The 22885-nt window shown below is 34.5% G+C and overlaps 1 protein-coding gene across 2 annotated transcripts; it reads left to right on the plus strand.

The window, feature by feature from the left end:
- The first annotated feature begins 2752 nt into the window (after positions 1-2752).
- LOC145220054 (testis-expressed protein 2-like) lies at positions 2753-22800 on the plus strand. 2 transcript variants are annotated; one of them, XM_080087359.1, is made up of 24 exons: positions 2753-3161; positions 3652-3779; positions 5721-5884; positions 11191-11327; positions 12662-12817; positions 13126-13244; positions 13471-13635; positions 14081-14250; positions 14966-15117; positions 15283-15395; positions 16381-16471; positions 16617-16707; positions 16777-16897; positions 17171-17252; positions 17665-17725; positions 17874-17993; positions 18057-18091; positions 18737-18883; positions 19147-19245; positions 19645-19763; positions 20190-20303; positions 20447-20713; positions 21044-21164; positions 21435-22800. In XM_080087359.1, exons 1-24 carry the CDS (start codon positions 2853-2855, stop codon positions 21495-21497), a joined length of 3144 nt encoding a protein of 1047 aa, XP_079943485.1. In that variant the 5' UTR covers positions 2753-2852; the 3' UTR covers positions 21498-22800. The 2 variants fall into 2 exon arrangements, with proteins under 2 accessions (XP_079943485.1, XP_079943480.1); XM_080087354.1 differs by having other exon boundaries at positions 16617-16897.
- Positions 22801-22885: the final 85 nt, after the last annotated feature.

A 22885-nucleotide genomic window follows, 5' to 3' on the forward strand; every position in this document is an offset into this window, starting at 1 on the left:
AATCCTGCAATCAACTTTCGTTTTTCTGAAATATACATTCGAGCTTAAGGACCGCGAGCCCTCGAAATAATGGCAATTGGACCGTTTAGAAAAAACTAATGAAAACGTTTGAAAACCACTGGGTTAATGCAACTGAGGTAAATTTTGTCAGGGATTGTGTATCATAAAATATGGCAACCCATGGGCGTCCGCAGCGGGGGGCAAGAGGGGGCACGTGCCCCCCCCCCTGGAAAAAAGAAAAACGCAAACGGTCGGAACTTAAAACAAAACACAATAAACATTCACACAGTGTTATACAAAAACTATTCCTGGAACGTAAATTGAAGACGCCGTGGATCTCCACCCCTTCATAACAAGTGTAACTGTAACACAGGGGTTCCCAACCTTTTTACGATCTCGTACCACTTGGACGCTCTGCACTGCCACGCGTACCACCATAGATAACTAATGTGCTCTATGCATGGTACCACTTCTTGCAGCACAACTAATTTGTTCGAATCATATTTCATTCAACGCTTTTTGAAGCTTAAGCTACAAAACAGTAGATAATATCTATCAAGAGCAATTAATCATTTGACATAATTAACGCCAACTGTGCCACACCGTTGTACGGCTTTTCATAGCAAGTAGCAACTATGCTTTTGTTGACAATTGACATGACCTGTATTTTGAAGATCATAATGATACGAAACAACAGAAATAGTTACGTAACGATGACAATAGGCCTGGGGAATGTTTTTTTTGTGTGTGAACAAAACCAGATAAACAAAATATAAGGTTGTAAATCCAGGTTTCTGTGAACAAAACGGAAGCTACTCGCGTACCACCTGAAAAACCTTCGCGTACCACTAGTGGTACGCGTACCACAGGTTGGGAACCCCTGCTGTAACAGAACAGAATAAGGTTTTACAACAAATTAAATGAATCGAACATTATTACTTAACAATAGTTCGGTAACAAGCATATTATTACGTCATTGATGGATGTGTCAAACAGGCATTATGTGATATCTTCACTGTACTTGTTGTTACATTTGATAATGTTCGTCAATGTAAATCCTACTTCCGTTAAAAAGTATTTGCCAACCTACCACATACTTCAGTGATGTTTAATATTGTGTTTATTGTATTATTTTGCTACTTTGGGATTGGCAAGAATGAGTAGCACAGTCAGATGATTTTTGTTCTGAAATACCGTTTATCGAACGGCGATGTGACGATAGTTTTGCCCTCCCCTGTATTTTTTCCTGCGGACGCCCATGTGGTAACCCTATGCTTATTGCACTCGAGTCTCGCAATCGCATTGTATAACGATTCGTGCAAAACTATCGCTCTAGTTTAGATTTTTTAGGAATGTTATTCCCTTTGTTTTCGGTGTTATCAATGTTTGCTTCTTGCATTTCCGCGTCTTGTTTGGTTCTGCTGCTTCAAAAGCGATATTCCACATGTCCACTTTCCTTCTATTCTTAAAGCGACAATAACGGGTCGTTGACTCAATGACCATTGTTTGACCTTTCAATGACCCCGTCAGTCAATTATTAGTTTCCAAACTATTATTGCAAGTTATTTCAGTTCGAATGCGTGGCACTGGCAATAAAGAATTGAATTGAATTCGTGTACCACCAGGAATGCCGTCGCGTACCACCGGTTGGGAACTACTGTTTTGGGTGATGGTAATATCGTACACCTATAGCGTGTATCTTAACCTTTTTTGCTTTGTGACCCCCTTTAGAGGTTTTCTAACACATCCTTTACAAATATGTAAATCCCATCGAACGATTTCTATGAACAAAAACATTCCCACCAACTTGACCTTTAACCTTTTAGAAAAACAAATCCACGCCAGCGTTGAAACAACCAACAACAGGAACATTTTGACACAGCATTGTTGAGTTAAAATTACCTGTAAACATGTTTAAAACAGTTTGCTTAATGATATTGATATGTATTTGATTAACCTACGTATTAGCTATTACCACATTTGCAATTTGAGGACTGCACTGTAGTAGCTTGTTAGGAAAGTGTAAGTTATTAATAGTAATCTGTAATATTAATGAGTTTATCTACGCCACTTTTATGAAACTATTATTTTCCCAGCATTATATTATGTAATATGTAATTTGTTTTATTATTTTGCAACTGCATCGCAAAGCGTTTGTTCGATTGATGCTTTAAGCCTGTTGCTTTGCAAACAAAAACAATAACAAATGTTCATATTTTAGAAAGTGTTTACTGCCAAATATTAATTTTAAAATATGCGTAGTCCAGTCTGCAAAGTGTGGCAGCTGCACGCATGATTATTTTTTCAAAAAAATGTTTGCACGCCAATTTTAGGGGGTTGCATGCGGAAATTTCGCACGGAAAGCATTTAATTGTACTGCCTTGGCCTCTTTTACTTGTTTTGCGTCTGCTGAAATTGGCCTTGCACGTGAGATCTCGTTGGGAACTGCCATGTTCTGCAGACTGTTGCATAGTAATAACTGAAAAATATTTGTTTTTCAAAAGTTTGTGTGCTGAAAAGCTTTAAAAGCATAGAATATTGTGTCAAAATTTAAGTATTGTATCTTTTACTTTTTTGTTGGCCAGTTTTACTCAGGTCAATTTCTAGTGTTAATATACTGAAATTTAGACTCCACAGAAATAAATCACCATAACATTACATTTAAAATCAACTTACTAAATTTTTACCAGTATGTCTAACATTTAAAACTTTAAAAACTTTTTTTTCTACACTTTTTTTTTTCTTTTCTACAAACTCATTGTCAAACAAAAATAGTATGTGCTGTTATTGTTTTGTGATCAATTTGTAGAAAAATGATTCATTTTGCACTATTTGTTTGGACATAACACACAATGGCAAAAGGGCTTAAAGCACTGTCCATGCGTCATTTAGAAGAGTCTATTGTGGATGATACAGAGGAAAACAAGACCTTTTTCTGTAAAGAATCTCAAAGCAGTCTACCAAAGAATAGTGGGTCAAAAAAGATTAACACCGAAGCTAACCTGAATGTGGTTGGAATGTCAAAAGAAGATAATGAGCCGTTACAGGGAACTTCAAAAATTCCTGCTTTTGCAAGTTCTGTGACAGATTCTGTAACTATCAAAGCTGTGAACAATAAAAAAGGAAGATCTTTATCAATGGACAAAGATATTGCGAGACAGGTAAATGCATATTTTTAGCTAAATCATCAGAACCTCAATGTACATTTATTTGTATATTTGACAGTACCAATTTAAGAAAGTGTTACTAATTTAAAAAAACGAAAGACTCTATTACCAAGTTTGGGCCCGCTATGTCACCACTTATGAGTATCACTATTATATAATGTGAAATAATTTTGTTAATGTGATAAAGTTTTATTCTGCTCTATCTGAAACAATTGTATACATGTCATCATCTCCTCTATTTACCAGTATTTTTCTGTTGTACTTGTGTTTCGTGAAGTATTTTACTAGGAGATACCTTAAAAGTAACAAAATTTTAAAGGCGCACACCATTTATAGTAAGACAAAAAAATCCGTCATTGACTTTAACAATTCTACAAAAACGTTTTGGTGCACATATGCGCACGGTTTGAGTATGTTACAATTTTTGAAAGATTGTTTTTCGTTTTTTAATATATACATTACTGATTTGTTTCCCCTTGACAAGGTTGTGAAGGGTGAAAGTGTGAAAGATCATCCACTTGCCAGACGACCATCTAGTTCCTCAATATCCTCTCAAGATGGGGATTATGAACAAAATGGACAAATATCTGAACACACAACTACACCTTCAAGGTGACTATTTTTTTCACTAAAGTTTATTTTTAACTGTTTAAACTTTGCAAAAGAAGTGTTCTGAAATTGGGAATATCAATTACCAGATGATATGAGCCACATTTATTCATAATTTCCAGTACATTACTCAATCTTTAGTTTTAATCATGCAATTTACTGTGAGGCTTATTTCTTGACCGGATTATCCACATGAAATTTACATTACCTGCCAGTAATCAGCTTATAGGATAAATGTTTGGGTTAATGGAATTTGCAGCAATCCAAAACATGTTTAACACAAAAAATTACATTCAACAACGTACAGCTTCATATACTTTTTTGTGTGTGTGTCAATCTACTAAATATATACTTTTTACTGTCTTTTATTTGGGATGATTACTCATGCCATCATCAATATTACAATGGTCTACACCAAACCTATTAAATGCAATATACATACATCCAATGTACCAATGTTTTTGGAAAAGTCTTTCAAACATCACTGCAGTACTGTTGTCACTTAATTAGATTAATATTGAAAATATTTCAACCCATTTTCGCTATGGAAGAGTTTTTGCTGCCTAAAGTGTTCTTTAACACAACAAAACTCTTTTTTAACATATCTGTATTTTTTTAACTGGTATTGTAAAGTATGGTCGAATATTTGACATGGTGTGAAGTATAATGAAGAAGTAAGGACTACATGTTTCTGATGACATTGATGAATGTCAATGTGAAAAAAACTGTTGGTAGAGTTCTAAAAATGAGTTAATGCATTTATAACTGACAAGCTGATGAACTCTAACATTATTGCTGATGAATGAATTGCATAATGGTTCACAATAATTAAGTATTCCTGTCTTTGAGCCTGATGACTCAGTGTCAATTTTTGTAATAGTCTACAATTCTGCAGCTATTGCATTTTTGTATTTTATATTATAGAATAGTTTGGGATTGGTAAATGTGGTATAACATTGATATATCAAGCATTTTTATTTGTTTTTGATGCTAGTTTGTGTCAGCGTAACACAGATATTAAATCCAGTCTTGTTTTTATTTAGTAATCTTTGTTACCACTGATAAGCACAATGATTGTATTATATTTTAAACAAATAAATGATAAATTGTTGTGGTAAATTTTAAATCACAGATTTCTCTGCACCATGTAAACTTGATTCTTTGATGTTAATGAAATCAAGTAATTGAAGAAATGTTGTTTTTAAGGTTGATAAGAATGCGTTTGTTTTTGCAAAAACAATGTTTTTGTAATATGGATATAATTTTGTCACCTGTCAGCAATCACAAAGGACAAGAAATGCCCGCACATTATTTGCACATAATTTTTTATGCTCATGAATAGGTGATTCTGTGGGTAAATTATTAGCAGCATGTTTTGTTATTTGATGACAATATTGACCTGCCTGGTTTACATTAAAATAGTTTTAATACATGATCAGCTGTTTGGAATGAAGATTACACTCCAGTTTTTGCTTGTTAACAAACAGTTGGGTACATTACAAGGATTCAAAAGGCTTCATTACTTACAACTAGTGATGCACCGAAGTTTCGGTTGGCCGAAACATTTCGGCCGAATACGCTGTTTTTCGATGTTTTTGATTGCATGGAATTAATGCCCAAACTAGCATTTTCACCTATACAAAACGTCATAAATTAACTAATTGTTGTATCTATAAAATACGAGCCACTTTGTCTGCAAAATATTGCAAGTTTAATAAAGCTTCCAGATGGTGTAAGTGATTTTGATTTATCATAATTCACTTCACTCGCATCCATGACACAAGGTTCAGTTGAAAACATCCATAAGAACAGGATTTTAGGTTCGGCCTGATTTGGCCGAAATTATTCGGTTTCGGCCCGAACCTTTTTAGGCGGGTCCGGTGCATCACTACTTACAACCATTATTGCCGAAATGTTTGCTGCAATATATTTTTTAAACTATAGGACAGTGCGAAGTCGTGGTTCTTCTCTTGGTGGTTTTCATCTGCATGATGAGTCATCAGCAACACCAGAGAATAGCGTTGATGGGGGATCTGGAGGGGGATATTACACAGCTAGTTCGCTATGGCACAATCGCGGTAAAATATTTACCAACCTCAAGAAACAAGGTGAGTCTCATTTATGACAACATCTTTCAAAATTGTTTTTAAACTTTTGTTGTGTGAACACAGTACAGAGAGCCCCAACTAGGTACATAATTATGTTTAAAGAAGCATAACTAGGTATTTTAGAATAATTGTTTTAAAATTTTGACTTTGGTATGGCTCACCAAGCATTCACCATCATTTGGCAAGGCGTAGGCTAGAAAAATCTAGCCTGTGGTGGGATTCGAACCCACGACAGGAGTCTTTCCGGTACTCGCGCTCTACCAACTGAGCTAACAAATTGCGAATGCGATTAATAGTTTAGGTTGTATCTTGATACTCGATAGTAGTGATGGGACGATACCAGGTTTTGAAGCGAGTACCGATACCGAGTACGAGTACCACATGTATATACCTTCGATACCGAGTACGATTACCGAGTACTTAAGTGTAGTCTTGTACTTAGTTGTATATCACTGGCTAATTTATCTGCCATGGTCGGGGTACAGGCGTGCACACACACACGCCGAAAAATGTAATCACCACGTGATAGCAAAAAAAATATACGTAACCTGGCGGAACTTTTCCCCGATTTTGTGCTGTCCGAAGCAAATATTGGCATAAAGTTGCCCGCATTCTTATGGTGTAAATCGGCCTTCGGTACTCGCACGTTGGTATCGAAAACTGAGACAAAATATTTCGATACCGAGTACGAGTATCGATACCACTGAAATCGTTCGATACCATCGATACCGAGTACCGAGTACCGGGTACCCGTCCCATCACTACTCGATAGTTGAAAATTTGTTGTGTCATGATCTTTCGTCATTCGTATTCGAATGCATTCGAATACAGGTTTTGCCACCTTCGTGCTGTATTCGAATGATTTTGGCTTTCGTTCGATGGTGCATGAATACAATTCGAATAGTTGGTGTTATCTTTTGAACCAACAATTCATGAATACAAACACTTGAGTAAATTTATTCGAATTCGAATACACGATATTTTTTACGAATACAATTCGAATTGTCGATTACCTCCGGACTAGGAGTAGTCGAGAATATTTTGCTACATATTTTTGCCAAATAGATTCGAATACAATCCAAATTGGCAGTGAATGTGACCTGATTTGACAAGTTTTTGGTAATGTTACGAAACAATGACACATAGAAGTTTAATTGTGACGTTACATAAATGAATTGTGTTACAAAGCTTGCAACATTGGGTTGTTCTCAGCACATGACAGGTGTAGCGTGTTCATGAAGCAAACATCTCATGTAAATTTGGTGAAATTTATATAACGGAGACTTAAATCAGTCAAGCTAATGTGGCAAAAAAAGCTTGTTGGTTTACATTTTTACCAATAAATTTGCAATTCATAAACCCATGTTACTTTTTGATCGAATACTTTTTAAGTTTTATGTCTTTTATTTTCCGCAACTACAAATATCCGAATCGGTGGATTCGAATGCTATTCGAATTGTTTGCTTCTTACTAGGGATGGCCCGATAGTACTGTATCGGCGCCGATACCCGATGCTTCGAGCAGTATCGGTACTCGTCCGATACTTTAGCGGTATCGGTACAAGTACCGATACTTTTTTTGAGACTTTATCATAAAAAATAAAATTGAAAATAAAAGGAGGCAAAAAACAACAACCATCGGCTGTGATAAAATATTTATGGGACTACAACTAAAAAACGCGTTCGTTTTGGATTTAATGAAATAAGATGACCTAAATCGCTACAGCGACTTAATGCCGCAACACGTTTTTTAGGCCCGCGTTAATTGCGAGCGAGCGTCACAACGCACAAAGTTCATTGTAGACGTTTGTAAGCATAAGTTTCGAAACGGCAGGTGTTTAATTTGTATGGCCAAGTGTATTTAGACATTCCTAGTGTTATCAGTGACAAATTATTTTCTATGCCGTTAGGTGAACTTTTAAATCCTAATTAAACTACCTGCGATTTTGCAATACAAAAGTTGGCGTTAAGAAATGACCCAAACGTCATATGTTTTGGGATTCCTTCACTGTTTTGGGGATATTAACAGACAATCCCATTCTCTGCCTAAAGCCATGATCGTTAAATGTTTTTTGTTGTCAAAGTCGTAAAACATTAACGCCGGTAAGACGTTACAAACAATAGACGCCGGTAAGACGTTGCAAAGCGCGTAGCATAAACGTAATCACGTGATCAGATGCGTAACAACAAGTGCACCAATCGTTAGTTATGCCTCCAATGCACCACCGTCGTTAGGGCATCGTCAGCTCGCCAGCTGATTTGCCAAAGAGTCTTTACCAGACCTGGGCATTTTACGGCCTTAAGTGATTTATTATAGACTCAGTGTGTTGTTAAATTAACTGTGATGGGAAAACACATTACAAATACATGAGTTTGAAAATGTTTTTGCTTGTTTGCAAAGTATCGGGTATCGGTATCGGATCGCAGTACTTTTGGGGAAAAATATCGGGTATCGGTATCGGTTCAAAATATTGGTATCGGGCCAACCCTACTTCTTACAACAACTGAACATTTGTGAATACAAATAACTAGAACTATTAATTATGGGTCCCCTTCCCTGAAGGGGACACATATTGTGTGTTTTTCATTTTTTCTTTTTTTCCATCTAACGCGGATTTGTTCCCACGTTTTGGTCAAGAAAGAATGGAAATGGTAACTTTTTCAAATTTATACACATTATAGATATTGGTCTAAAGAGGGTCCATGTGAATTTTGACCCCGTTTGATCCCTCGGTTCACCCACAGCCCCCCAAAATGTAAATTTTTTAAAATGGCTATACTTGCTAAAGTACTTCATTAAGGAGTTATATGCATTGTTGTTTGGTGCAATATAAGGTATTTCAAAGAATTTTGTACCTTAAAAAAAGATTTACCCATTTTTACCCCTTAAACCCCAAAATATTTGTTTCTGTCTAACGCTGGTTTGTTAAATGCGTTTGGTCAAGAAAGAGTGCTTTAAATTTATTCAAATTTGCACAGATGTTAGTTATTGTTCCGAATTTGATCCTCCTGAAGTTTGACCCCAAACGACCCAGTGGTTCACCCACAGGCCCCCAATACAAAAAAAAATTAAAAACGGCTGTACTGACCCAAGTACATTTTTACCCCTTAAACCCCAAAATAATAAGTTTTAGGCCAGAAATACAAGCCCTAATGTGCTGAAATGTTAAACAATTGTTTGCAGTAGGTTATTCGTTTAGTATTTAAAAATTTGCCTTAATCGGCCAAATAGTTACTTTTACAGCCCACAATATGTGTACACTGTCAGTCAGATAGAAGTCTCATCTCTCAAAGTAGTAATTCACTTGTTTACGATTAAGGCGTGTGAATGCAGCGGGAGTGCTCAGCTTGACGTCCAGGCGGACATTTTACGAGACAGTTGTGTTGGTGCTTAGAAATCAGCTGTTTTTGCACAGCTATGCTATGTCGTTTTATTAAGTTATCAAGCACATTTTCAGTTTTGGAAAATTGTGTTTGAAAACTGACCTTGAACGACAATATCAAGGTCAAAGCATGAGATTAAATTGAAAGTATTTTTCCTGTTCTTATTTACTGTTTTTTTTGTAATTATATGACAATAATGATGCAAAAAGAATATAAACAAAGCTTAAGTTGGGTTAAGGCTAAAGTTGGTTAAGTTTTTCCTTAAGAATCTAAAAATAACCAGGATGTATGTTTACCATAAATCCACACAATCGCGTGTGTGGGGACCCATTCGTTTTTGCTTGCAAAAACAATCATATGTGTAGATCAAATGATGTGTATAGTAAATTGGTAAATATCTAACAATGATTGTGCCCTATTTTTACTGTTACCAAATCGCATATGCATATGTGTTGGAACCCATTAGATTATGCTTGCAGAAACAATTATGTTATAAAGTGCCAGGAAAAAGATAGGGCCCCAATGAAATGTAGGTGCCAAACAGTGGCGTATCCAAGGGGGGTTTGGGGGTCCGGACCCCCCCCCCCCCCCCTTTTCAAAAAGTTGTGCGTAAATTAAATAGGCCAAAATCGTTCCGTTTACCACTGCGTGATAACAGGGAGTCGTTACCTCAAAGACGCGAGCCTTCAATCTCTTGTATTCGCTTGTTATCTAATCGCCAATTGTGACGTAACAAGGGTTTAATAAGGAGGTTTATGCGCTAACAATCGGAAAGTTACGTTCCGGCTAGGACGCTGGTAGCAGTTTCTTGCTAAGTGGTAACTGCACTAAGTGCAACATATCAAACTGAACAATGTAATTTGCATTTGAACAATGTAAAAGTGTTAAAAACGTGTAATGTTGTGTTGCTTTGATCCGCCAAACACGTAATAGTTTGTCAAAAACATTAGATCGATGTAAATCGGTTATGTTATTAGGGTAATTCGTTACTTGCCAGGCACAATTTATGCCTTCTGCAGTTACCACCTTTAGTTTTGACCTTGGCAACTTAACAATAGGATTACCGCTTCAGCAAGAGATTTAGTTCTTTAGAAATTGGGCCCTGTTTTTTTAAGCAACGATTTTGATTACCTGACAGTCATGCTGATTTTGCAGCTGCAGTTTGGCTGAGTAAGCTAGATAGCAGCGTCGAAATCAGAAAACTACAAAGCTTTCGCTAAAATTACCTGTTCTTCCTGTCAATTAGATGGGTAGAGAAACCGCCAATTTTGGAAAAAGTGCTTTGCCGCATAACGTGTCGTTTTGAACGAAGTGTGACATCATAATGACGTCATTAGGGATTTCCCCCCAAAAAATGTGTTGGACCCCCCCCCCCCCCCTTTAAAAATTTCTGGATACGCCCCTGGTGCCAAATATATATCCATTATAAATATAGTAAATGGTATATGTGATACATTGTTAAATATGATGTAGTATATATATATAAACTGGCAATATATAGGAAAACCACTATTCTAGTTCGAATACAATTTCAATTGCTACATCTAAAATATGAATACACGCTTGGGGTTTATTCGAATAGTATTTGAATTACACGTTATTGTTTTTTGGTCAACTTTTCATGAATACTAATAGTTGACTCCCATTATTCGAATACAATTTGAATTGCCCAAAAAGTGCGTAGAATTCATGAATATGAATGCATGCCTTGGTTTATTCGAATTACTTGTCATTGTAGTTTGGTCAACAATTCATGAATACAAATACTTGACTCGTTTTATTCGAATACCATTCGAATTGCTGTCACACAAAATTTACCAAGTATTCATGAATTTGAATACAGTTATGCAAGTATTCGTAATGTATTCGAATACAGGACGCATGTATTCGACCCCATGATTTACATGTTTTGTTGTGTTTTAGCAACTGATGGTGTTCGTCGGAATCTACCTGGTCTTACTCATTCATCAACTTTCGATGTTTCTATTCCAGATGTGGTTGACACTGAAAGTCAGCAAACTGAAACACCACAGAAATCCGATCACTCTGGTTTGATAAAAGTAAAACATGGGCTTGCTAAATCAGTGGGATGGTTGAGATTGGGGGAAATTGTTGCTTATGTTGTAATTTTTGTTCCCTTTCCTGATGCCTTGGCACAACATAACTTTTCTACTATTTCAGTTTTTAAACAGCCTTTAAACACAGATAGTATAGCTTTTGTCAGAGAAATTTAATTGTATCTTATTACTGCCGCCATAGGCGTAGAGTTTTTGAAAATACTGGGGGTGCGCCGTTTGATCTCCCAAAAACAATGCCTATACCATGTACAGTATCTGTACCCGTATAAGACCAAATAACGACACTTTTTACGTGCTTAAGCATGTAGCTTCTATCACAATAATTTGCAAGCCACTTGGCGCAATTTCTTTGTGTTTGATTGGAACGTTTGCTGTGCGTCGGTGCGTCGATTTGCCGAGTCAGCCATTTTAGCAACGATTAAGTTTAAAGTAACGTGTTACGGCTGGAAATAAAAGTAAAGCAGTTCACGATTTAAATATAGCGGACTATGTATTGTTGACGCTTAAACTTAGGTCACCTTGGAACAAGTTTAAGCCGTTGCAGAGCTTTGCAAACGGACATTAAACTCGGTTTAGGAATAAATTTATTAAATATTTTTATATTTATTTTTTATTGCAGAGAGTTATTGCGACAAATAATACTAAAACGTTAGTCTATAAGTCATGTTTATGTTACATCAAAATGCTCATTTATTGCGAAACAATTACAATTGTTACGTTTCAACCGACAATGGCATGAATGCAAGCGCATTTGTTAAGCTGGAAACACGTTTTACCGAACCGACGTAACTTGAACAAAGATGCGATTTTGACTTTATAAGGTGCCGCGCACGGTACTCTACGCCAGTGACTGCCGCTACCAATTTTTACATCCACATGCATACGAGTAACCTATTTGTTGCAAGTTTTGCAAAGTGTGTATGTTTAAAACATTTACATAAAAAGCTATTCCAATAATTTGCCCAAATGAAGTGTACTAAAAATGAAATGAGGATTGAATGTGGAGCTTACTAGTAAAAATGTGTCAAAAAGTTATGTAGCCACAGCCTCATAACAATCTCCTGCACAAAAAGAAAAATATTTTGTGTATGACCGATTGGGAACCAATTACTGAGTTGTTGATTGCTCCTCTAGCTTTCAGTTTTGTTTCAAGACTTTAGTGAGTTGTCTTAGCATATTTAACACTACCAATATGTTTCAATTTTGTCCCCTTTGCAAGGTATAATACTAAATCCAGACTTACTGAAAGCTTTTTTACTCCCCTTTGTGTAAACAAAACTGTAGAAGGTTAAGTTGATGAAAGCTATTCTTTTTAGGTAGATACAGAGAAAATTGTTGAAAGTAGAGAAGACACTGAAGTGACATCTTTCTTACATGGACTTCAGAAAAAAGTGGTTGATCCTCTGCAACTTCTGTATTACAAAAAGAAAGATGATGATGAAAAGAAGGAGGAAATGGATGACTACTCCCATGTAGGACAATTTTCCTTGTAGTCAATTTTTTATGTAGACATTTTTTTTGTTACTGGGTATGTATATGGAAAATTGTTCCTTAAATCTTACATACAATGTCACTGTCCACTTTATTCTGCCTTGTCAAAAATTACATGAATGAAACAATGACTGTGTAACTGGGATGAAACTTACAGGTATGGGCCCTGGTTGAGAACCACTGTACTAGAGCCTATTTAATGTACATGTACATCTGAAAGCTTTCTTGTTATAATTATCTGGCCTAGGGAAAATTTGTCACAAATGAATAATTGATTTTAAATTGTCAGGACATTCAAAGAAAATCAACAAGAACCCTAAGTGATGCTGGGGAAAAAGTTGTAAAAAAGACTGATAGCTTAAAAGATATCTCCTCAGTAGTGCACAAACCATCTGGTGATGCTGCAAGGTATGTTTACACCATTAGTTTTTACTGATTAATTATTATTGTCTCCTTTACTGAAGGGTACACATATCGTCTACAATCATTTTTTTCTCTCTTTCGGTAAGGACTAACTCTGAATAAATGAACAACTTTTTTTGTCAATTAAGTTATTGTTGAAAATAGAACTAAAAATTTGTAATATAAAAACATCCAACAGAACCTTATAGAATTTCAAACTGCTGTTTTGTAGCTCCTTATCGATGAGTTTATCAGCTTTGCTTGGGGGAGTTGACCAAACAGATGAAGATATTGTTGATAAAAATGTAGAATCAGATGTTGGAAATGTTACTTCTGGAAATGTTGAAGTGCCAATTAACAAAGATACTGAGCTTTGCCAAAATAGCGATTTGCTAAAGTATGGATTTTGTTTTCATTTCACTGCAAACCATGCTTACTATGCTAAAAGCAAAAGGCAGTGTTTAATGTTTTAATTCTATAATTAAAAAAAACCCAGATATCATAGCTTTGTGTTTGACAATCAACATTGCAGCAATGTGCTAAATATGCGGCCATACGCAAAAGCAAATTTATGTATGACATCATAAGAAGTTACGACTGATTACCAAATGGTTTATCTGAAACAAGAGATAAAAGTAAAAAAAAAGGCTTTCAGACTTTCTGCCACCAGTATAAGGAATAAAATCTTAATTGTTTACATCAGAAACACATAAGCTAAAAACATCGAAACACTTGGTAAAATAAGATCTTGTAATGTGGTCGTCAAAGCAAAAAGGTTGTGCACCTCTGATTTAGTGTGACTGAATGTGGTTATTTAGTTTTACCAGCTTTTTGTCTTTTAGCAACAATGATACAAAAGTTGACAAATCTGCACACAACACAAGTTCAGAATTACTTCATATTGAAGAGGACAATGAAACCCCATCATATTTGCTTGTTTCTTTCTTGGTGCTACTTGTATACATGTACTTTGTTTTCCCTGTCCCCACTCATCTGCAGGTTATTGTAAACAGTAAGTTGAAAACATTGCTTGAATTTCAGGACATTATCTGTCATGTGGGAAACTTTTGTTGCCACTTAGTTACCACTTAAAAGCATAAATGGAGTATTTGTTATGAATAATGCAACAAGAAGATATTTTGTTTGCTTTTTGGAGCCGAAAAAAACTATAAAATGCAAAAAATCGTATTGGAGCCAAAAAATCTATAGCCCAGTTTAAAACTCTGAAACAGAACAATAAGAATGGCACCCCTGTCCTACTTAAGCAGTATAATATCAACACAAAATATAGACAATGCTCACTATCTCCATTGATTGCATTGTATCAGTTTGATTCTAAGATATTTAAGGACTTCTCATAAGTAAAACAATTGTCTTCAACAGAGGCATTTTAGCACCTAAAAATTATTGTTTGTTTAGAATAACTCAAGCTGGTGTCTAGATATTTTTACTACTGGATTTTATGATATTTTACATTTCTTTAAAATCTTTGATTTGATTCATCGATAATAAGACGTGTTGAATATCATTAAATCTGTTAAAAAAGTGAAATGCTTGTAAAATTGTTTATTTATTGGCTATGATAAGAATACAGTTTTTTTGTGTTGCTTGATAACACAAACATCAACATTTTAATTGTAGATAACCTATTACAAGAATAATTAATCTAAAGAATGTTTTTTTTTCAAGCAAACCAGGTGTGGTGTACTATTTGTTTATTTATTCAGGTTTTTTGTGTGGCACTGTGTTTTCAACTGTTTTTCTTTGTATTGTTGCTCCACAATCGACAAGACCAAAGCCTTTTTTGACAAGTTTTGTAAATAAATCTATTCCAAACGAAGTTCCGAAAAACATTTACAATCCTGAACAGCCAATCAAGGTGATTTTATTTAAAACTTTAAACAATTGCTTTCTGGTTCTGAATTAACATGTTTATTATTTAATTTTGTGTCTGGTTCTGCTTTTTGCTTGCTTCAAAGAACTCAAAGCACCACTGCTAAATTTCAAAAAACAAACTTTCATGCATTGCACATTCAATTCACAGGGTTGGATGAATGAGAGCCAATCATATGATCCTGAATTGTATCATGTGAGTAACACCCACAGTGTGTTTGTGACTTTGGACCGGAATACTATGAGACTTCAAACACCACACAAGTAAGTTGAAAATTCGGTGTAAGCTGTGACTATTTAGCTGATGGAATGGTATTGTTGAAACAAGAACATTAAAGCAAACACCATTTTTTTTCTTTATGTTACATCAAAATATTACTTTTGCTCACAGTCTATCCAGGTCAAAAGCCACATGTTACCCGTAATAGATCCAATTGTGTGTTAAAAACATACTTTTTGTTAGGGATAGGACGAGCCAAGCCAAAACCCGAGTACTTGCTACTGAGCATCACTGTGTTTAATGCTCTTTGCTCTGCTGAACAGCTGCACAAACTGATCTGAGCATTAAATTTGCATATTCATGCCCTGCTTACATACAAAACTAGTGTTCGAAATAGCGTCGAAGAACAAAAGTCACCTTTTTTTTATCATGTTAAAAAAATGCATACTTCTTGGGCCTCTACAGCCCAATACACTGCTGGTAACGTAATGGACCTTGGAAAGCCACAAAACTATCGTGGCGTTGGGAATTTTTGTGATATCAGAATGCACCAAGCGTGCTTGGCCATTCACCGAGCATTAACATAAGATTCTCTGTTCGACCAAACAGAATATTTGCAGTTTTGGCTCATCCCCAATCTTTGCCCAGGATGTTAGTCTCATGACTGGTAGACAGTGATTTCCACATAGTGATGTATAACTCAGCATCTTAAATTATCTGCTTGTTTCAAGTTTAGAAACCATAATGTGTTTTTAATTAATGCCATTCCCACTTGGCAACTTGATGTGTCTGTGAAAATTTCTTCTTTTATAAAATGAAACAATAACGTTATAAATGTCCTTTTCATCAAGGTGACATGCTTCAAACACACTGTAAAGTCTTTTAACTTTCAATTATCTCTAAGTCATTACAACCTTTCTTTTATGTAATGATTTCTGACATTAAGTTGTTTACTATGCCATTTAAATACCTTGTAATTTCAGGAGCCTCCTTTCTAGTTTAAAGTGTTCAATGATGTATTTTTTGCAGGAGTATACCAAGAAGAAGTATTTACAATGAAGGAAGTACACCAGTATCCAATGTTGTCTATCAAAGATTGTATGATGTTACTAATGCCAAGGTACAGTTAAATGCTGTTAATAAAGCTGATTTTTTCTCACAAGATTTTGTGTCAAAAGTGTTTAATTTGCCGTACTTTCCATTTTTCTTGTTAAAATTTTTTCGCAAATAAAATTGTAGTCTTAATATCTGAACTATTGCAACAGGTATTTCTCAAACCCGATGGTTTGGTAAAAAAACGAGTATGGAGTAAAAAGTATCCAATATGTGTTGAAATTCCTGTTAAAACAAAACCAGGTAAATATGCTTTGTTGAATTTAAAATTTGGGACAACTGCAAATCAAATGTTCAACATCAATGTTACAGAAGGAAGCCCTGTTGCTTCGAAAAATTCCACAGAAGTCTCTGAATCGGACGCCACCAAAAGTACCATCATTGTTTATCTATTTGGTAGAACTGATAGACAAAAAGAGGAATGGTTTTACAGGTAAATACTTTTCTTCTTCAGTTACATTTTACCAACAAGAGGGTCACAAGTGGCCAAAAATATGTCAAAGTTAATAAAAATGGTGATGCAAGATCTTGCAAGCATAAAATTGTCGTTTTTTTTTCTTGCCCTTAAACCAAAAGCGCAATGTCACATCAAAAATCTGTATGTGGTTTGCATAAGTGTTTAATCAGCTAAGAAACTGTTATTGCCCTTTTTAAACACTTTTTTCCATAAGTATACATATCTCACTTTTTCTGGATTGCAACACAGAATTCAACGTTCAATAAATCTTGCTATCCTTCATCAAAAGCAAAAGGCCAAAGCTGAAGAGGAAAGTAAACAGCAGGATGAGGTTGGTTAAGCTTCTGTTCGATTTACATAGAAGCATCTGTTTGATTTTATTGAAATAATTTTTATAATTTATTCAAAAACAAGTCTTAAGCATTGTTCTTCGATAAAAACAAAAAAGTTTGTGCAATTCTTCATCAAAGCACTTAAAAGAAAAGTTTTTCATTAATGGTGACTTAAATTTTTGTTGTTAAATAAAGATGCTTGTTCAATAACTAGATCAACTTTCGTTGTTATATTTTAACTGATTTATACAGCCAAAGTTTAATTTTAAACAGACATAAGTAGAGATAGATACAGATACATATGTCACAGGCTTGAATTAAAAACTTCACACCAAGACAGAAAATAAGCCGAATTTCACTGAAGAAATTTTAATTAGGATTGTATTTATCAGTTATTTTCCCCTTTTTTAGGATGAAAATTCACCTATTCGTGAGGATGAATGGGGAGTGATAGAAAATCACTATGAGGAAGGTATCACATTGATATTTTTATCTTTCAATTTAAACATGTTTGTTTAATTATTTGTTTGATGGTTAGAAAACTGTTTTTTTATGGTTACTTTTCTCAGCTACTTGAGGTGGTTTCAATATTTTTTTATATGTTTGGAATGAATTTTTAGAAACTTTTGTTGCTTCAACTTTGTGCAAAGTTGACACGATTAATACTGATCCAATGAAAGCATATCGAGATTATTTTCTCCATGTTTCAAGACTTTTTCCTGAAGTTGATCAACAAAAAGGTTAGCATTGCTATGGAAACTGTCAATTTAATTTTGTACAGACATATTTTTTTTTGTATTTAGGTGAAGTAGAGAAGGGAATCAGAGATAAAATTGAGGTGAGAGGTGGGCATGAATAATCTTCCAAAAGATGACATGGTTTTATTTGTCAGTAGTGTTGTGTTTGGTAAAATCGTATCTGTCAATATGTGTTACAAATGGTGGTTAAAAATTATATTGTTTATCATGTTTTAAAATTTGCTTTGGTTTATCTCTCTGCAGAAACACAACATAATTGAGACTTTAAACTACACTTGTTATGTTTTAAGGTTAACAGTTAAAATTATCTTACTAGATGAATTTTGTCACTTTTTCTCACATTAACATGTGTGGGAACCCAGTTGTTTTTGCTTTTAGAAACAATATTGTGGTACAATCCTATGTACAGATAATGATACAATGATTTTTAATGTAAATTTACTATGACAAAAGGTTTATGTGGTTCATCATTAATTAGAACATAAAGTAGACTAATTAGCACTATATAGGAAATCCAAATTATACTTTCAGAAAATTAATTTGAGGTACTTATGGTTTGACATATTTAAAAAACGGTTATGTATTAGTGTACTTTAATTTCATAGAAATGTCAATCTGCTAATTTAATTTAATGTGTTTAGTTGTATATATAACATTAAATTTAATCAGACATTGTGTACATTTTATGGTCTGTGCATATAGAGTTTTTTTATGTTTTGCCACAGATGAGTGATGATGACACTGCCGAACCTGGTTTGGAAGTCGCTTGGATGAATGTTTTTGTTGGTCGTGTGATGTTCGATTTTCTGCGACAGGAATCATGGGCGAAATGGCTTTCTATTAAAATTCAAAAGAAACTTGACAAAATCAAAGTGAGGGTGTATTATATTCTATTTTCTTTTCAACTAAACACACTAGGAATACTGCCCTATGTTGTAAAATCTTCAAACATTATTAAATTACCTTTATACTAGGGTAACTTAACCAAAGCTGAATTTTATTATTATTTTGGTTTTCTCTGTCAGATAACAAACAAGTTTAAACCAAATGCTAACTTTTTGTGTAAATAGATACATCTACTCTTTTTGCGCTTGCTCTAAAATCCTGTATTTTATAAATTGGCATTTTAATTTAGCTTCCTTATTTCATGGAAGAGCTCAAATTAACTGAAATGAATTTGGGTGACACTGTGCCTCTTATCCACCAAATCTCTCTTCCAAAAATTGATTCACAGGTAATTTTGAATTGTTATTTGTTAAATTATTTATCAATTTTTGTCCCTCAGTGTAAAAGCACACAATACAACATACACTTTTTTTTCTCTTTCTAAGATTATTAAATGTTGTATTATCCCCAATATGTGATTGTAAACATGTGTTTTAAATAGAGAATATTTAAACAAATAACATGTTGCCACCAAAACACTAAATGGTGATTTGGTGTACACCGTGTTTCTTTTAAGATGTGTTACACTAATGGTGTTGTAAACAGTTTCTCAAATACATGTGCATGTTTTTTTTACTTTTTACAGCAAAAAATGTTTGTCTGTCACAATGGCTCTGTTTGTTGACACAGCATAACATAGCACTTTACCCAACAAAATAAATGTAAAATAAATTGGAGGGATTTTTAGGGAACTTGGATGGATATGGAAATCACATACTCAGGAAGCTTACAAATGACTCTAAAAACAAAGATGATTTTAACAAAGCTTGGGAAACAAGAATTAGAATCTGACACAATAAAACAAAGGTATTTAATCCAGGCGAAACAATACTCCAGACACTATGTAAACAGTACATGGTGCTTATGTACACTGCACAAGCAAAACAACATTACTATGACAACCGTCCACCGTGACATAGATGCTGTCTTTTCTGTAGCATGGAATAGATATAATAATCTAAGCACATTTATTCATGTTTGTTTAAAATAACTCAGTTACATACACGACGGTTACTTAAAAGTTACTAGTAAAAGGTTTCAGAACATAAGGTGACTTGTAAACACAGGCTAATTTAAATTTGCCCAGCCAAGGTAACTAACTTTACCATAAAACTGAGAATTGACTACATAGATGCTTCCTCTCTCTGTTGTAGCATGAAAAATTCTTACATAGGATCCACGATAAAATAATATGTTAAATATATGTCATTTTCAAAAAAATATTTTGTGCAGCTGGAAAAAAACTTCTGCAATAACTGACAGTGATGCTGAGGATAGTGCTGAGTCATCAGATGATGATGATGACTCACCAGTTACAAGATTTGTTGATCAAGTACAAACTGCTGTGTAAGTTGTCATTTTTTATTGTTCCTCTTAAAAAAACATTTTGACGATTTACTTCTCATCAGTCAATGTGATTAATTGAAGCACTTTCTGTCGTTTTTAGTTCACTAAATCAAAAGATTATCATAGTTCTGTCTTGGTTGCAGACCCCAAATTGTTAAAGATGCAGTGAAATATGTCGGGACAGAAACCGGTCAGTCCCATGTAATAAGCAGCCCCAACCCCAAAAAGTGGGTCAGGATCATGGATAGCATCACCAAATCAAAATATTTTAAAAAAGCCGCTGAAAGTGAATACATTCGTAAAAAGCTAGAGACTGTCTCTAACACTCCCATGCTTTTGTCTGTTGAACTACTTGAACTGAAAGGAACTCTCGCTGTTAATATTGCACCACCCCCAACTGACCGAGTATGGTAAGTATTTTGTTTTAAAGACTTCTTGTGAAGCTTACATATGTGAAAACCAAACGCCATTCTAGCGCGAAAAACAACATGTAAAAAAATATTAGTGAAAATTTTATAGCGAGGAATGAGCTGATTGTTATAGATCATTGTCTGTCTTAAACATAAAAATGACATAAAATGTAAATACATTGTTTACTTTTTAGTAAATACAAACACCAAATAATGAAATAAGGCCAATAAAACCCTCCCAGTTGTGTTGTCCTCATTAGATTAGGATGACATTTTTTAAACATATGTACTGACAATGGCTTTATTTCAGCATCCATTTTTGTTTACCAGGTACGGTTTTCGTGAACCTCCACATATTGTGTTGAAAGCTCATCCAAAAGTTGGTGAGAGAGTTGTGAAGACTTCACATGTAACTGATTGGATTGAGAACAAACTTCAGCAAGAATTTATAGTAAGTAAAACTTTTTTTAATAAATTGTAAAAAAATTGCTTTGAAAGAAAAAACAAAAACAAATAATACAGAGTGACTGTTGTGCAACCTTAAAACTGGGGGTCTACAAGTGTTTATTGGTCAGACCTAGAAAAGTAACTCTAAGTCTTACAACCCAAAGTTAGTTAAACAACCTTAGATTCTTGGGTTGTCTGCTGACTTCGTGAATATTTGCTCCTAGTTGCAACTCCCTTATGCCTAAAATCTCCAGTAATTGATATTGTTTTGTAGAAAGTGTTGGTAATGCCCAACATGGATGACATTCCTATTCCGATAATGTTCAACAATAGGTGACTGTTGCAAGATCATCACAAGTTCTGCTGTGAACATTTTCTTCAAGTTTTACTGTTATTTTGCCACTGCATATTTGTGTTTCTTTAAATGATGTTTCTCAACAAATGGTAATCAGCGAAGCTATTTCATAACTTGTTTAGAAGAACCCTTTTTGAAAAAGAATGTCAAAAAAATATTTGCTAGTAATACTAATTTGTCAAAAAAATACGTTTATGGAAGATTTAAGTTGGCAGGTACAAAATTGTTTAAACTTCAAAGTCATTTCCATTTCTGCTTAAATGTACAATGAGTTCAGATTTGATTTCATTTGTGATGTGGACCTTTTTGCCAATGATTTAAAATCCTTGGTGTTTAATGTTATGTTGGCAACAACCCGCCCCAAAACATTATTTTTTACACATGTTATTTTTAACAATGACAGTGCCTGTCTTTACCTTGTAGTATGCGTTAAGTTTTCATCCAGTGTATTAGCAAACTTTATTACACCAATAATAATAGTGATAATACAACGCCCTTTATACTTTGCAAGTTTGCTGAGTGTGTCCATGACATGATCTCAAAAGCTGCTGTGGATTTTCCATGTGCAATATTTTTGCTGTACCGTAACATGTATGCTTCATGCATGCATGAACTTGCCGTCCCAACGCATTGTTTATTGTGCTTTGTGTGTGAGATCCTTTGCCCAAACTGTTTGCTGAACTAAACAATCAGCTTATTCTAGGATTTTCACAAAAATGCATTTAAATTATAATAAGACCTGTTGTAAACCTGTTGTAGAAAGTTACAAGTTTAATCAGCCGCAGCTATATGCAGAAACTGTTTGAATTGTCTGAAGATACGAAGCAAGTAGTTCAGTTCATATGCACAACTACATATTTATGAAATGATATTGTCATAATGATTTATGCTGTTGTCGTCATACACTACTTATGAAAATGTTTTATTAGTTGTGTGTATGCATGTAACTGTCATAATTCTCACCTGATATGCACAATGCAAACAAATGTTTTTTTTAGGACTAAACTATGTCTTTTAGTAATTAAAACTATAATAACACCAACTTGTTACTTTAACTGATAACAAACTTCATTTATCTTTGAAAGTCAGTGTTTCTGGTTCATAACTGCAGTCTTTTAAGCCTAAACCGCCACTGTGTAGTTTCCATTGTGTTATTTTAGTGATAATGTTCATTAAAACATTGATGTGATGTGCTTCATGCCAAACATTATGTTTTGTTTAATGCTGAATACAGTGTGTAAAGTCCTGCCTTTGCCTTCATTAAATAAACTTATGTGCAATTGCATTGTTTTGATTTTTAGTTGGTTATATAATACCCAGTGGGAGTGCATCCTGTTTGAATAGGACCATTATCCCTTTCCTAATGCTTT

This window comes from Phallusia mammillata, chromosome 1 (genome assembly GCF_965637545.1).
Source record: "Phallusia mammillata chromosome 1, kaPhaMamm4.hap1.1, whole genome shotgun sequence".
In the NCBI taxonomy this organism is placed as follows: domain Eukaryota; kingdom Metazoa; phylum Chordata; class Ascidiacea; order Phlebobranchia; family Ascidiidae; genus Phallusia; species Phallusia mammillata.

Bases quoted from the DNA above. Each gene is read 5' to 3' on its own strand.
- LOC145220054 (XM_080087354.1), top strand. From the start codon at position 2,853: ATGGCAAAAGGGCTTAAAGCACTGTCCATGCGTCATTTAGAAGAGTCT. The intron at 17,253-17,664 runs GTTGGTTAAGCT...CCCCTTTTTTAG, and splicing joins AAAGTAAACAGCAGGATGAG to GATGAAAATTCACCTATTCG. The intron at 18,092-18,736 runs GTGAGAGGTGGG...GTTTTGCCACAG, and splicing joins GAATCAGAGATAAAATTGAG to ATGAGTGATGATGACACTGC.